The sequence below is a fragment of the Atta cephalotes genome, assembly GCF_000143395.1.
Source record: "Atta cephalotes unplaced genomic scaffold scaffold00027, whole genome shotgun sequence".
Classification (NCBI taxonomy): Eukaryota; Metazoa; Arthropoda; class Insecta; order Hymenoptera; family Formicidae; genus Atta; species Atta cephalotes.
The window spans coordinates 4098473-4116362 of NW_012130091.1; the positions used below are offsets into that span (position 1 = coordinate 4098473).

Sequence of the window (17890 nt, forward strand, 5' to 3'; positions counted from 1 at the left end):
ATCTATAGGAAACGGACGGAAGCGAAGTTGTACACTAATATATATATATATATATATATATAGATAGTGTTCCAATTATTATCACCTAAAATATCTTTAAATCTGTAACCTGAAACCTCCGAAGTGCCTGCATCTAGACAAAAATTATTATCTATATGATAGACCTTCATGCAATTTTGATTACACAAATTTTTCTCTAGATTCTTATAGAATCTTAAAGATTCGATGATTCATTTCAGGTGATAATAATTATTAGGACACTTTGTATATGTGTATATGTATAGTCTTGGCCAAAAATAATAGGCACTTATACTTTTTCACTTATCTAAAATTAATATAGATATTTATTTATTGTCTAATTTTTGCCTTATTTTGCTTATATTGTTTCTTATTGATTATCAATATTACAAATAAATTTATAGAATTTTTGAAGAATTCATAACAAATGCCACAAATTAATTTTTAAAACGTTAAATAATGATTATCATAACGATAATTTAACGTTTAAGCATAAAAATTGATTTCTGACATTTACTGTTATTATTTTTATTTAAAGAACGCTTTACAAGCATAAAATAATACGATTTTAAATATTTAAAGATTTTAAATATTTATTTTAATGTTTGATGAAATATTTTTACATTAGAATATTTGTTTTAACATTTAAAAAAAGATTTTAAAAAAATGTTACATTATAAATGTAAAACATTTTTTTAAATTTTAAATGTTTTTATAAATGTTAAATCAAACACATTTATTTAATGTAAAAACATTTTATGAAACGTTAAAATAAATCTTCATTAAACGTCAAATAAGCATTTTTGTCAAACGTAAAAAAATTTTTTAACGTTTAGAAAAGATTTAAATGTTACAATAAATGTTTATTAAACATCAAATAATTATTTATTTCTGTTAAATGTTAAATAAATGTTTTTAAACATTAAAAAAGATTTCTTTAATCATTAAAATAACATTTTTTAATGGAAAAGAGGAGATCATTTATTCCATTAGTTTTAACGTTTTTACAAATGTTTCAAAGAACAATTTTTAAATGTTTTTAAAAACATTATTATAAACATTATTTTGCTAATTGGGATTGAGACTGTTGCTAAAAACTTATTTAATGTAATATTCTTACTTATTGATTCTCATCTTCTTTCTATACTTTTTAAGGCTTGGTCAATTAGAATGTTTGTATCGACGTAATATCAAACGATATAATTTTATAATCTTGTTCAATAGGCATACCATTAATTCTTACAAATTTGAAACTATTCTTAATATATCAAAAAGTTTGGTTAATTTTGTTCTCATCTATAATATCCTTTAAAAACGTTGCAAAATTGAAGAAGAGATTGTTTATGCAGCTAATTCTTAGAGGATAGCCCTCTTTATGTACCTTGATGAGTTCATATGATCTCTCTATAAAAAAATATTTTGTGAATTTCGATCAAAAAACGCTAAGAAATACAACGACGAGTACATATAAAAATATGAATGAAAAATATACATTTAATGAGTGCATATGTAGTAATGGCATAGCCGGAAAGAGTTAACTTTCACAATCTGATATCATGTAGTGTTAAAGAATAATCGTAGTCTTTGTCATAAAAGATTATAATATTTGTAAACTTAATATACTTATTGTTAGAAATAAACGTTAATATATGCTATGTAACGAGTATATTATTAATGCTTTTCTTTTTTTTTGAAAAGTTGGACAATTAATAATTAAATGACGTATTGCTTTTTGAAGAGTAAAAGTCGTTTTCAAATAGAATTTAACTATATTAACTATATTAACTTTTACAAAGTAATTACAAAATTTTTATTAATATTATCATTTTAATTTAATATTTATCCAAATAATAATAACAGCTATTCGAATGGATTACTTCTTTATAAGAAGATAAAATTTTAATCTTTGATGGTTATATGACGATATTTCATCGCATTATGCAATTATTTACAGAAATGTAAATCTTTTGTTGCATAATATTCATGTTTGCGTCGCATTTCAAAATATTTAAATGTTGAATTACGTTATCACATTTAATAAGCCGACAAGTCGTAACGTAATAATATCCAAAATTTAAATTTTAAGAAAAATTTATTTACTTTAATTTTAGTTTGAAATAATTCTACAAATTATTTTGAATAATGTTAAATATAATTTTTGTACATAATGTAATGATGCACATAGTGTCACACGAGAAATCAAATATTACTCTACATACAACAATACATATAAAATAATATATAAAAATGCATATATACATGTGAATAATACTTCATATTCTTTTAATGATAGAAAAATCATCATTCGGTTAACAGTATTCGAAAACTCACCATTATGCCAACCAATCGTTCAGACACGTAGTCAACAACTGACTGAGCAGCTAAGGCCTACTTTCAAACTCTCTCTCTATCTTACTCACTTGATTCTCCTTAACTACTCTGACGCAAAAATACGCGTCCATCTGTTCACTTTGCCAACTACACATACACATCACGTACGCACGAGTATTAATATTAAAATACGCTGACCTTGAAAAGGATAGTGACAAAATAATCCGAAATGTAAGGATTGATATCAACATATTAATTTAGATTAAATTTTTATTCTATAAATATTTATATGTAAAACACCATAAAGATTATACTACTTAATGTTTTGATTGTATTGAATATATACAATAAATTGCATGTGTATAATTCTTATAATAATAGATGTTGTTGAGTTAGATATAAGTGGATGTGATATAAGTGGATATTTTATTTTAATTTAATAATGTTAAAAATTGTTTTGGCTAAGTTGTTCCACTTTTCAACTTACTTGCACCGTCGTTCTTGTTATTTCTCATTCTCTTTTGCTTTCGCTCTTTCTTTTATTCATTAGATAAATTATAACATAATTTGTGTATGAAGATGAAACTATCGATCTTTAATATGATATTTAAAAAAAACAAAAACATGCATTTACACTTGGATAATCTTTTTGATGGCAAGATGGTATAAGAAGAAGAAAGTTTTCTTTGGATGAGAGGAAAATCATTTCTTTTTTATATGCATATATCATGTTCTATCTATTGTATGTTAAACATAGTTTATATTAGTTTCTTCTAAATTTATTTTCATTTTTATACTTATTCTCCTTATAATAAATTTTATATTATTAACACACTCATGCATTATTAAATATCATTCAATATCATTATATAGATGTTTGATATACAAAGTTACTAGTGTACTGATTATCATTAAAATAACTCGAATCTTGTGATGATAAGTCTATCGATTGTTGACATTATTTGTGAAGAATTATGAAGGAATAAGTGACATTAATTTTCTATAATTCTCATACTGTTACTAATAACATTATTAATTTAATTTTTATAAATAAACATCGCAATTGGAACTTATTTAGCATATTAATTTTGAAAAATATTATATATATTCTTGTATGTTTAATTACTCAGTTGTTAATCCATTTGATAAGACTAATTGTAAATTTAAATTGTTATTATTGCGAAGTCAAATAGAACATTCTGCTTAAAAAAATGAATAGAACTATATTAGATATTATAAAAAAAATTTAAGAAAGGATACGGGTAATAGGAGTCAAACGCAGAAGACGTCATGCAAATAATATATCTATGAAGTGTGAAACTTCTTTATTTACTAAAACGTGTTTACATGTTTCGGCTCACTTTTGAGCCTTCCTCAGAGACAACATAAACTAACACATATAAAAACTGTGAATAAAAATTATTCTGTCATGATGAGCTTTTCTACATCGAGAATTTAAATGTCGGAGTTAAAACCAAACAGAATGAAAGGAAAAGGAAAAATAAAAAAGAAAAGAAATTAGGAAATATCGTAAAATATAATATGAAGAATTTATCTAATTCTATTTAACAATTAACTGACAATTAACATTTACTAATTATCAAACAACTTTAAGATTATAATTAATTATCCAGCAAAGAAGGACGCTCATCATGTTCACAGAATATCGCAAACATTACTAGAAAAATAATTCAAGAATTGGCTCTTGATAATGTTGGTCAATGTCAAACACAGTAAGTCACTTTTTTAGTTAGTAATTTTCCGAGATAACAAATGGAAAAATGTATCATTAAAGCATTAATCAATTCCAAGAACAAGAAAGTTGTCGATAAACACAGAAAAACTCATTACTGCGTATGAACGACACTGGCATTGATTGATTAGACGTGACAATTCAAGCCTTTATAGCTTATATTGTACCTATGATTATATGATTATATCTAATATCTATGATTGGGAGGTAGGTCTTGGGAAGCCCCTCCATATCCGCAAGTTGAATCCATGCATCTATCTCCTGATAAATATCATCTCCGAAATCAATCTCTTTCTGTAGTGAAGCTCCTCGTCCAGTATTGTAACATTGTCCCAATCGAAATTATAGCCCTTGTAACCGATGCTCCGTTATGACATTACGAATAGATGTATTCCATCGGATATGGTTCCTATGCTTCGTGATTTTTTACCTTAGCTGTCTACACGTCTGTCCCACATAACTTGCATCGCAACTCTTACACGAGATCTTATAAACAACATTCGACTTCTTGTCACGTAATAAAGGATCCTTATGCACCCTAATGAATTCTCGCAATTTATTAGTACTATAAAACGATACTCTCATACGCTCGCTATTCAATCTATTAAACTTCTCAGTAACACCATAAACGAAAGGAACAGTGAACCACGAAGGAAAACTGCCGAAAACCGAATCAAAGACAAAGTTCTAACCTCCAACTTTCGCATAACTAGATCCGCGATGACGGGGGAACCTATAGGAGTTCTGTAAATTTACCTATATATAATTATCAAAAACAAAGAAAATAGAATCTAAAACAAACTGAATCGCTTTGATGAATTTCTTCTCCGGTAAATAACAATCTTTAGAAATAAATCGCCAATGGTCTTTAATACATCATCGCATAGTCAATGGGGACGTTAGTGAAAAGGCTCACAATATCCATTGACTTATCTGAAATTCATCACTCAAATGTCTCATCAAGTTCTTTTACAAGTTTAAAACCATTTTCCTTAGGAATTGTTTTTATGATAATATTATGAAGAAACACTGCTAACGAATACAATGGGCTATTTATCGAAGAAACTATTATACGAAAGGGGCAGTCCTGCTTATGTATCTTCAGAAGGGCGTAAGCTCTCGGAAATATCTCATCGTTACTTAACCAGAGAGAAGAAAATTATTATGGCTAGTAATAGGAAGAGTGTTGTTAATGATAATTGGATTGAAGCAGTACAGTCTTCACGTTCTTTTCAGTCGTGGTATTACTGACTTTAATAGATTGAATAGTGACCGTACGAAGATATTGTTTTATAGTACTAATAAATTGCAAGAATTCATTAGGGTGCGTTAGGATCCTTTATCGCTTCTTTACAAGAAGTCGAATATTATTTATAAAATATCTCGTAAGTAAGAATTGCAATGCAAGTTATGTGAGACAAACGTAGACAGCTGAAGTTAAGAATCACGGAGCATAGGAATCACATTATCCGATGGAATCGGATCACGTCTATTCGTAATGTCATAACGGAGCATCGGTTACAAGGACTGTGATTTCGATTGGGACAACGTTACAATACTGGAGCTTCACTACAGAAAGAGATTGATTTCGGAGGTGATATTTATCAGGAGACAAATGCATGGATTCAACTTGCAGACGGATATGGAGGGGCTTCCCAAGACCTACTTCCCAATCATGGATATTAGATATAATCAATATAATTATAGGTATACAGTATAAGCTATAAAGGCTTGAATTGTCACGTCTAGTCAATCAATGCCTGTGTTGTTCATACTCAGTAATGAGTTTTTCTGATGTGTTTATCGACAATTTTCTTGTTCTTGGAATTGATTAATTCTTTAATGATACATTTTTCCATTTGTTATCTCGGGAAATTACTAACTAAAAAAGTGACTCACTGTGTTTGATATTGACTGACTAACATTATCAGGAGTCGATTCTTGAATTATTTTTAGTAATGTTTGTGATATTCTGTGAACATGATGAGCGTCCTTATTTGCTGGATAATTAATTATAATCTTAAAATTGTTTGATAATTAGTAAATATTAATTGTTAGTTAATTGTTAGATAGAATTAGATAAATTCTCCATATTCTATTTTACGATATTTCCTAATTTCTTTTCTTTTTTTTCTTTTCCTTTTTCTTTTTGGTTTTAATTCCGACCTTTAAATTCTTGATATAGGGGAGTTCACCAGAATAGAATAATTTTTATTCACAGTTTTTATATTAATATGTCAGTTTATGTTGTCTCTGAGAAAGGCTCAAAAGTGAGCCGAAATATGTAAGCCAACGTCTTTTAGTAAATAAAGATGTTTCACACTTCATAGATATATTATTTGCATGACGTCTTCTGCGCTTATTCTTTCCACTTCTCTGATTTATAAAAAGTCTTAGTTTGATTTGTTATATGGATAAAAAATTTAATAACTTTATATCATAACCGATACAGTTGTATACAATTACATCTAAAACGCTAGCGGGATTTTATAACATTTTTTTATATATATATACACACACACATTTTTATATATATGCAATTAATTATTACAAACATCTAGATCTTAATCGAATCACTCTCAATACAAACAAATTATAGTATTATTATTAAATTATAAAATACGGCAATGATTTCTGTGTCATTTTGATTCTTGCATTTGTTCTTTCCTAATATAAACTATTCAAGAAAATTAAACTTCTTCTGATTGTAGAACTTATTATAATATGTGTTGCATATAATGCAATATTGTCATAACTTGGTATATATCTGATCATACATGATCATACATGAAATCGTCAACTGTGTTTTTTTTATATTCGCATTGAAACATTGCATGAAACTATACTTTGAACTGTGTCAGTATGTAAAAAGTATGAATGAAGAATTAAAATAATTTAAATAAATTTTTACGCCAAAAATTGTGTTATCAATAAATTTAATGCTTTTTTCATAAAATTTATGATAAAAATTTTATTATAGAATATAAATAAATAGTTCACGCTTTAAATAATATTGAAAATGCTGCATTACATGACAAATAGACGAATACGTGATTAATAATTTACATATGTGAACTATTTTCATATTTCGGTCTTCAATGTACGATTGAACTGTTCGACAATTATCTGTTCAAAGAAAAAGAAAAGTTTAAAAATACGAAAAGATCTCGATTTAACAAATTGAGGTTTCTGGGAACCCAGTATGTATAGTTAGGGTTAAAAGTGCGATAGACATTCGATAACGGTTCGCTAGGTGTTTGATATTGATTCGTTTTTGATAGTGATTCGATAGACGTTCGATGATTTGATAAATAGATTCATAAATGTTTCGATTGTAGTTTATATTATCATGTACCAGATATATAAGCTTAAATCTGCTGTTTGTTAGCTCAAAAAAACACATTTTTTTTTCCTAGGAAGCAAAAACAAATTTATTCAAAGTATTTGCCTTCGCTAACTATACATTCTTCCCATCTTTCGAGCAATTTGTGTATATATACCACGCCAAAAAAATTCCTCATCTTTCGAGGCAAACCACATCAAGCCATTTTCGTACGTCTTCGTAAGAATTGAAGTGCCGCTCAGCGAGCGCATGGCCCATCGACGAAAACAGATGATAGTCAGAAGATGCCAGGTCTGGTGAGTAAGCGGGATGGGGTAGCACTTCCCAGTTGAGTGTCTCCAAGTAGTTTTGGACCATTGTTGACGTGTGCGTTGTCGTGGAGGAAAATCAGCTTCTCATGTCTTTTCCGATAATGCGGCCTTTTTTCACGCAGAGCACTGTGCAATTTGATCAGTTGTTGGTGATGGCCGTGAGCATTAACAGTTTCACTAGGTTTTAACAGCTCGTAGTAGATGACACCCTCCTGATCCCACCAAACGCACAGCATCGTCTTCCATTCGAAGCGATTTGGTCTTGAGGAAGATGTTGATGATTGGGCGGGATCAATCCAAGATTTCTTGCGGGGGATTCTGAAAATAGATCCACTTTTCATCGCCTGTCACAATCCGATGCAAGAACGACTTTCTTTTTTGTCTGGCAAGCAGAATTTGGCATGTGTTTTGGCGTCGCTCTATCTGCCTATCGTTCAATTCATACGGCACCCGTTTTCCGATCTTTTGAATCTTCCCCATGGCATGTAGCCACATGGAAATGGTTGCTTGAGAAACACCCAATTGCTCGGCAAACATTTTTTGCGATTGGGTATCGTCCTCATCCAAAAGAGCCTGCAATTGACAGTCCTCAACCTTCCTGGGCGGATTTTCATGCTTCTTGTCACTCAGGTTAAAATTGTCATTGGCGAAACCAATTTCTGCACGTTGTTTCCGATAAGGCATTGTCACAGGCCTTCACAAGCATTCGATGCGATTCGGCAGCCGATTTCTTTAAATTGAAACAGAAAGCAAAGCTTCCCGCATATGCTTTTTTTTTAGCAAAAAACTAAACATGATTACGAAAGAAAAAATGTATGTTGTTGTATGAAATTGCTGATGATGTGCACTGATTGTTGACAGATGTCAAACACATAAGAAAAAGTGTGTTGTGTGCCCAGGGTAGCTTTGAGTGTTCACTAATGCCACCTATGAGCAAACAGCGGATTTAAGCTTATACACCTGGTATTAGTGGATATATGACATAATAGTAAAGAATTTTTTTCGGTTGATGATTTAAGTTTAACAGATAAAAGTGCATAAGTTTTTCTCGGTGAGACGTCGATGTACGGCAGTTATGACAAAGACCACGTTAGATATGATTTTGCATTAAGTGTAATATAAAAATTTTTTTCTATGTAAAATCGACATGTCACAACATGTTTTGCAGTTAGATTACTCTGTTGAATAGAAACACAATTTTGCAGTTTCGCATAAGTTAAGCGATATTTGTCGCCAATGATTATAAGTAAGTGAACATACGTCACCTATTTTTCTTTTGGTATAATATGTACATTTGCTGCCGCTAGTGGCTACATTTGCGATGGTCCCTTTAGCTTGACCGTCTTTATTTTGATTCGAGCCGATAACTGTCTCGCGTGTTGCGCATCGATGCCTCTAACGCCTTGCAATGTTGCGCAAGAAAATTTGTCAACTGCTTGAAAGGAGCTTCATCTCGCTGATTTTCCAAACTTGATTTGTTCTTTGATACAAACGGCTCGTTATTAAATGAACTATCCTAATAAAACCCATAGCTCATATGTACAAGAAGGCCGTAATACATAAGCAGCGTAATACGTAAGCAAATTGGCCAATCATAGTAGAGAGATGGTAATGTAGCAAATCCAATGTTACGATTTCTTTACTGATTACGTCTTATGGCCTTAAGTTTTTTATATGGTCCCGGCTTAATTTGTGGACCTCTTCAATGCCTTTAGTGCACATAAATGCTTTAAGACGTTATCCAAATGTCGTAACAACAAAGAATTCTCTTTAGCTATTGCCGAAATGTACATGGCCTTGACATACTTCTGAATTATAGCGCATGAATCATACCTATCTCGTAGCATCTCTCAGGCTTTGATGTAGTTTTCGTTCAATATCTCGAGAAAGCCAACGATATCTTGTGCTTCTCTTTTCAAAACAGAAATTAAATATTGCATTTTCTGAGCTTTGAGCAATATTGCGTTTTAATCGATCATACTTCGGAACATATTGCGGAACGGAATCCATCCAGATGCACTTGTAAATGTGGGCAAATTGACACGTAATAGTTTTAAGTGATCATTAAACAATAATAATAATAATGAAAAAATGCAATTATGTAGTATTTCTCAATACTATTGTACATATATGTAACAAATATTGTATTTGTTATATATATTTGTTATATATATGTAGAATTGAGAAATATATGTTAATATAATTGCTCCAATTACTGCGAATTTAGGCTCTTAATTGCCCGTTTTTTTATTTATTGTTTAATTTTTATCTTAGATCCCAACTTTAATTATTCTTTGTTAAGTGATCATTGTTCCTGGAGCCGAACGTGATCGATATTCCTTCTCTTGCTTGCCGTGAAACTTGACTTAAATTAGTGGTTTGACTTGCGCTCAACTTGCTTTCAAGTAGTTTCGATTTCAGAAGAAATGGCGAATTACTTTTCTTCGAAATATCGACGTTCTTCATTAAGCCGCGTCACATTATCCGGATTCGTTTCTACTTCTTCGATGGCCGCTTGAACATCATTGAAAGTATCTCACATTTCATTGAATGTATATAACCTGACGCAGTTCAATTAAGGAAACATTATGCACGTCAAACCATTTTAAGTGGCGATTTTTGTACACTGACTTTTGACTTGATCTCTTTGACTTTCCAGCAAGAACACAGTGTAACACAGTGAATCATTACATCCTTGTTGTTTGTCTACGTTAAAAAAGAGCAGAATGATTCACTGTATTATATAGTGTCTAACTGTGTCTTTGCTGGAAAGCATCCATTGCCTTTAACATAGCGTTATTAACTGATGGGGTGCCGTTATCATCTTTACCTTACGAATAATGTTAGAAGAACTTACTAAAAAAAGTTACTAACGAGAGGTTACTAAAGAAATTGCGCGATTCGATCCTAACACGATATTACGATCAATTATCGATGATAACGTTATCGAGGTATTGACGCACCTTTTTCCTTGCGAGTTACGGAATGCGCCAAGATGGCGAACTTTTTGATAATATGGCGAGCTTTTCGACAATATGGCTCGTTAAACGCGTTAGCCACGAGAACTGGCGTAAATGATTGCGTTTGCGGAATGCAAAACTGCTTACCCAGTTGCTTGATATGATATCAAGGGCTCCTCAAAAATTATTAGCTTAGTAATTCCTAGCGTGAATCCTTGTCTCTTTTGAGCTAAAATCCGAGCCAAATCAATACTTGAGCTGACAATAGTCCGGCTTGAAGGACAATGACTATGTTTACATGGTATCCTTAATTTAATGACATGCATAGTTATGAAATTCTAATCATAGCTGTTCCTCCGAAGAATGGAACGACGTGATTGGCTGTGTACCCGAACTGAACAATATGAAAGAAGTCCAAAACGCACGCGCCACTAGCACGAACTACTAACGCCAAATTTCCAATTAGATTTATCCTATGCTGTTCGCGAAAGGGCGCGTTTCTTAGAATACGAATAATAAACTTAACATTTTCTAATAATCGATTTCTAATTTGAATGTTATTAAATAAACCAATGATTAAATCAATGCAATTGAATCAGCTTTTCCTCATTAATTAGTAAATTATAGTTCATCGCGATTCTATGATTTTAATTATATAATATGAAAAACATTTTTCATCATCTATCTTTTTCTAATGGAAAGATCTGATTAAATAGTTATTTGTGACATACAGGAGCTGATCGAAACAATACAATTAAATCAAGTCCTTATTGACTAGTATAATAACAGTTCATCGTGATTCTGTGATTCCAATATTATCAGATTGAAATCTAATTTTAGGATAGAAATTATTTCAAAAAATGATATGAAAGTATTACAAAGGCTACTCCGGATATATAATCCGGATATATAATCCAGATATATAATACCGGATATATAATCGTTTTTCGGCCAAGATATGGCGTAATGTAATTTTTCTAGAAACAACATTTATTAATTATTTTAAATAAATACGATCAAATTTCATAATTAATCAATTAAGTGCTAACATCTGGCTGCTATCGAAATCGATGATATTGAAACGCAATCCCTTCCTTGAAAAGAGCCTCAATCGTTTATCTTTTTTTTGAAATGGGATATATATGACAATCGTACATATTTTTGCAATATGTTTCAAGATTAGTAGAAGTATAAATATAAGTGAAAGAATTGTATTTTCATAAATTTTTGTGAGGGTGAAGCGTTTTTTTGAAGCATACTTTGGAAATGAGCGCATAATGCTCTATTCTGAAAAGAAGGAGTTATAGATGAAAATAAATTTAGTCTAGAAATGCGCCAAATTATAGTGTTGAAATCTATGAGAGCGAACTTGTTGTCTTACTGTTAGTAAATCGTTATAAATATGGATCGAGATTTTAATCAAGTAGAGCGCGATCTATTGAAGCGATCTCATCAAATTGCTACCTTGAAGGAGTGGATAGAAGAGTGCAATAAATTTAAATAGCTTGAAGAATGAAATCATGTCAAGCGTCCACGGCTCTCCACTAGATACAGACAATCTCTAATCGCTACAATTGCACGACTCGAGGATACAAAGACTCAATTAGAAAAACAATTTCTACATTTTGGTAGTGATTATACGAGCACTAGCAATAAGTGACAATAACGTGGAAAGATCTTTTGTTTGGCGAGAGATCGATGCAGCGTTTGAAAATCGAATTTTAACCGATGCGATAATTAACACGGATTCGAACGGATATCGAACCACGACGATTTTTAGAATGGCTATAGCTCGAGCGAGTGCAAGACACAATGAAAAGACACAACTATATAAAAGTGAACACGATATTTAATGGCGAATTTGCGGGTAATAAACGTGCCAATAAAAGCATCAATACTAAAAACTACGAACTCATTCAAACATCGAACTTGTGTGAGTAGTACGAGCGGCATGTCATCGAACCCACATTGGTTTCTCTCGAGGAGTTTTAAGAAGGCAGTGGATGAGTATTGTCGCGAATCTTGAATCTTACAATAAACATCAATAAGTATAATCCAATGCGCGTGGGATGTCGCTTCGAAGTGCCGAGAAATAATGAGAAAGAGAGCGGTGATTAACGTACGATCGATGGACAATGCATGCTTCGCGTGATCGATGATCGCCGCTCTGTATTCAGCCGAAAGAAACGCGGATCGTGAATCTTCCTACCTATACTATACGATGGTGCTGAATTTGCAAAATATAGAATTTTTTATAACGTTAAAAGACATAACAAAATTCGAACGTCTCAACGACATGTTCATTAATGTATTGAGGGACAGAAAACGCTAAATGTTCTCCCGATACAACTCGCTAACGACAGAAAGACAAAAGAAACATGTGAATTTATTACATTTGCAAAATCTGCGAGATGACAATGTGTCATTTCGTATGGATCAAGAATTTATCCCGGCTCATGAGCTCGCAATTGAGTGAACATCATGATCAAAAGTATATTTGCAATAATAGACATGCAATAATAACAGATAAGTATATGATTAATAAAAGCGAATTCTTCTTTAAAAAAAAATTAATTATTTGTTTTTATTTGCAGCTGTTTACATTATTTTCCAACGAGAGATTGCAGTCACACATGGTAGATTACCGATAAACAACTGCACTATCCGACTACCGAACGACGACGACAAGTGATTGAGTTTTAACAATTATAATAGAAAGGAACGAGTTCCATTTGTCATTTGTGCTGATCTAGAATGTATCCTCGAGAAAATTGATAGCGATCAGGAAGCATCTATGCGCACGTATCAACATTATTAAATATTTAGCATAAAATACTACATGCGACGATTCGCTATCAAAATATCGATTTCGTCGCGATACAGATTTCATTCGCAAAATTGTTCGTCGCAAAATTGAGAAGTTTAGCACATCGCATAAAAAAAATTTTAGCAGCTAATGTTCCCATGTTCCAAACTTTGTCAAGCGAACAATAGAAGACATTGCGCAGCGCGACGGATTGTCGCGAAAAGCCTTTCGCACTAGATGATAATCGAGTAAGCAATCATTGCCATTTAATCAGTCACAGGTCTCTCACATTCAAATTGCAATTTAAATTATGAAAACTCATATTTTATTCCCATAGTTTTCTACAATTTATCATTATGACTCACATTTTATTCATATATAATATATATATATATATTCAAAGGAATAGCTACAGCATATAAAGATAGTATAGATTTATTACAATATCAATAATAAAGGAAAAATATATATCATTTACAAAATGTTAAAGATATCTGAAAGATCAGATTAAAGATATATGAAAGATCACGAAATAATATAAAATTACGGTTCATCGTTTCTTATAAATTTTTAAGTAATCTCGACAAATTAGCATCCTTTCTCAATAAAAATGAACTTCGAATTTTACAATGCGAATTTCAAAATTTGTTCGAAGAAGACTTCGAACTAATGTCAAGTTACTGACACGAAAAGAAATTTTTTCATAGGAATACTTTGATTGCGCTGATAAGTTGCAGGATATGCGTTTACCACCGCGCGAATCATTCTACAGTTCCTTGTGACACTGTATCCGAAAGCAATTACGCGAACGCCGTGAACGTTTGGCAATAGTTCTCTTAAGTTCAAACCTTGGGTTAATACAGCGATCTGTATTTAAAAACGGACGTATTACTGTTAGTCGACATATTTGAAAATTTTCACGATAAATGTATTGAAAAATCTCTGCGTATTATTATACTTTACCAGGTTTTACGTGGGATGCTATGCTGAAACATATACGCATAAATTTCGAACTGCTTACTGATATCGATATAGTGATGTTTATCGAGTGGCGGTCTTAGTCAATGTTCTAGCAAATATGCGCGAGCCAATAACAAATATATGCAGTCATACGACCCGTCGAAACCTTCTGTGTACGTGAGTCGTTTGATAAGTTTGGTAAATTTCCATGAAATGACACTACAATCCATTTGATGACGCGACATCTCGAAAGATCCACTCTTCGAACTCCTTCAGGCCAAATTTCAACCAGAAAGGACGTAGTTCACGTTTGATAGTCATTTGAAGCGAGATTGGCGCGTAAAAAAGTGCTCTTTCATCAAGACAACGCGCTGTCTCGCAATTCGACTATTGCGATGACAAAACTACGAATTGGGCTATGAATTGATTCCTCATCCACCCTATTCTCCGGATTTGGTCCCGTGTGACTTCTTTCTGTTCCCAAACTTAAAAACTTGGCTCGGTGGGAAGAAATTCTCGTCAAATGAGGAAGTCATTGTCGCCATCAATGAGTATTTTGCAGACTTTGAGACAACCTACTTCAAATGACTACCAAACGTGAACTATATTAATACAAAATTTAGAACGTTTGCGAAAAATGACTTTGAGAAAAATTTATTTAAGTTAATGAATAATGCAGTATTCGGCAAAACCATGGAGAACGTGCGCAATTACATCGGTGTAAAATTATTAACACAATGGATGATACGGCGCAAAGGCAATGATCGCGAAGTCGAATTTTCACAGCAGAAGTGTATTTTCTGAAAATCTGATAGCAATTGAAATTCGTAAACTTGAGTTCAACAAATCGATCTCGTAAATGATATGATGGTATAGGAATATATACATTCCTACGTGTATATTTCTATACGAATGCGTATACTACGATATATGAAAGGTCTGTTTGTATGAATTTCACCACGAATATATATTATCGCTGTATTGCAAAAAATGGGAAATTATGTACACAGACACTGATTGCTTCGAATGTGATGACGTTTATGAACAAATGAAGCGCGATGTCACTAGGTTCGATACGAGTGATTATTCTATCGATAATATGATAATGCGAACAAAAAAGTGCCAGGCTTAATGAAGGATGAAAATAATGGCACAATATTGACTAAATTCGTCGAACTCAGAGCAAAAATGTATGCGATGAGAGTATAAAAAGGACTCTAAAAGAGTGAAAAATGTCAAAAGTAACATCATAGCGCGAATTATAATGTTCGATTATACATACTCAGTTTAAATGATGAAATTGAAATGACGCGTCAACAGTCATGTATAAGATCAAAATTACATTAAGTATATACGATATCTGAGACGAAAATCGTTCTGAGTCCGTACGACGACAAACGATATGTCATACCGAATTCAACCAAAATCTCATTACCATGGGAACATTATCGAATATCCTTTATAAAAACGACTTTGTAAAATAGGTCATGTAATTGTATTATTGAAATGTATTATATTATCGAAATGTATAATCCTAAATAATTAATGTATATAGTATTACATTTATAAAAAATAAAGATTTTTTTATATATTAAATTGAAAAAAGATGGGTATAATACAGGGTGAGCCATCTAGCATTTGGAATTTCAACTACCGGTTATTTTGAGTTTGAAAGGCGTAATAACATTTATGACGTATCAGAAATTTAGTTTTTTGTTTGACATTTACGAAATGGGTCGCTGTACGCTTGAACAAAATTGGGAAATATTGAAAACTTACTTCCAAAGTGGTGAGTCTTCAACCTAAACTGTAAGAAATTTACGTGGAAAATTTGGTAGAAAAGAAATGCCTTCAACGCAGTTTGTGGATCAATTTGTGAAGCGAATTCGGCAAATTGGATCCTTATTGGATAAAGCAACTCGTTCATGTGCTCCAGTAACATCAACCGAAAACATTGCTGCTGTTGCTCAGAGTGTGCTTAAACAACCATCAACATCAACTCGCCATCGTTCTCAAAATTTGAACATTTCACGCATTTCTTCTTTGAGAAGAATTTTGAATAAAGACCTCGGCAATGTACTACCTTTCCAATAAAGCCATAAACTTTGAAAAATATTCATGCGTTTTTTTTTTTAGAGCCAAATTAAATTCGAAATTTTAAATGGCCCACCCTGTAAACATTTTATACATCTTATGTATTGTATTTCATATATTTTTTATATATATTTTTAGATATATTTTTTTATATATATTTTAAAATAAATACATTTTTTAATGAAAATACAGTTTGTATGAATTAAACTATATTATTCTTGTGTCTAAGAATTGTGCGATGCATCGAATCCCATTTTACGTAAACCTCTCCTCTGCGCAATACTTTCTCTACGAGACACATTCGGATAAGCCGCGCGATATAACTCATGTTCATAGAACGCTCCAGAGATAGATTTTCCACGATCGTCCAGTAGATAGATTAAGGGATCAGTATGCTGCACTTTAGCGATTTTAAACATCTCGGTGGTTCAATTTGTATAATATTTGATGTATAACTCTTTTCGAAGACGGTTTTATATTTGCTCACACGTACCGAATCATCTATTTTGAATTTCGCCGGACCCGCGATTTTCTTTATGTTGCTATACCGTGGCCAAGAGTTTTTCAGCGATCGCGAGAGTAACGTTGACAGGTCGCATATCAATCGTTTGATGTTTGCACGTGTTATAATCTAATATAACTGCGACATAGCGCATTGATCCACTTATAGTTTCCGTTAAGTGTAAACATCTTTCATATATCGTTTTTTAATGTGCGATTGAATTGCTCGACGATCGATGCCTTCATTACGGAATACATTGAATTGATGTTGTGTTTTTTCAAGAGCCGTTGCACATCAACATTATAAAATTCTTTTCCCATAGCAATCTGTAGATTTTATGGACATATCTTACTCTTTCGAATTATCTCAGCGATAGCTTCAACCTTTACTCTTGAGCGGTATGATCCATGCGTACTTGCTCAATACATCGATGACGGTGAGTATGTAGTGATGACCTCTGTTGAAACGCGAGTATAGATGCATCTCGATGATGTCACAGATCATCATATCCCCGGACTATGACGCGCCTTCGTGGAAAATTTCTTCTCGCCAGAGCGTGCAATTTCTCGACTAGCCGATTTCTCTCGGAGCTAATTTTTCCTCTCTTTTCATCGGATTTCTTTTTCATGATTCGGCGCGTAGATCCAGTGAGCCCAAGCCGGCTCGTAATGCTTCTCGATCTTTCGATGTTTGCAGCTCATTTTGAATCTTCGTCGCTAGCGAATCTTCCGTCGTTTCGAAAACGTTCTCCAACAACTCTATCGTCGGTATGATTTTGGATGGAGGTTATTGTTGTACACGATCGTGTCATC

General features: G+C 32.2%; 1 protein-coding gene across 1 annotated transcript in view; it reads right to left on the reverse strand.

Moving 5' to 3' along the window:
• LOC105620620 overlaps positions 1 to 17585 on the reverse strand; it is a 40737-nt gene extending 23152 nt beyond the window's left edge. Inside the window, exons 1-2 of the mRNA XM_012202109.1 lie at positions 17462 to 17585; positions 17125 to 17216 (exon numbers count right to left, since the gene is read on the reverse strand). Coding sequence (XP_012057499.1) covers positions 17125 to 17216; positions 17462 to 17585 — 216 coding nt within the window. The remainder of the gene's footprint in view (positions 1 to 17124; positions 17217 to 17461) is intronic.
• Positions 17586 to 17890: the final 305 nt, after the last annotated feature.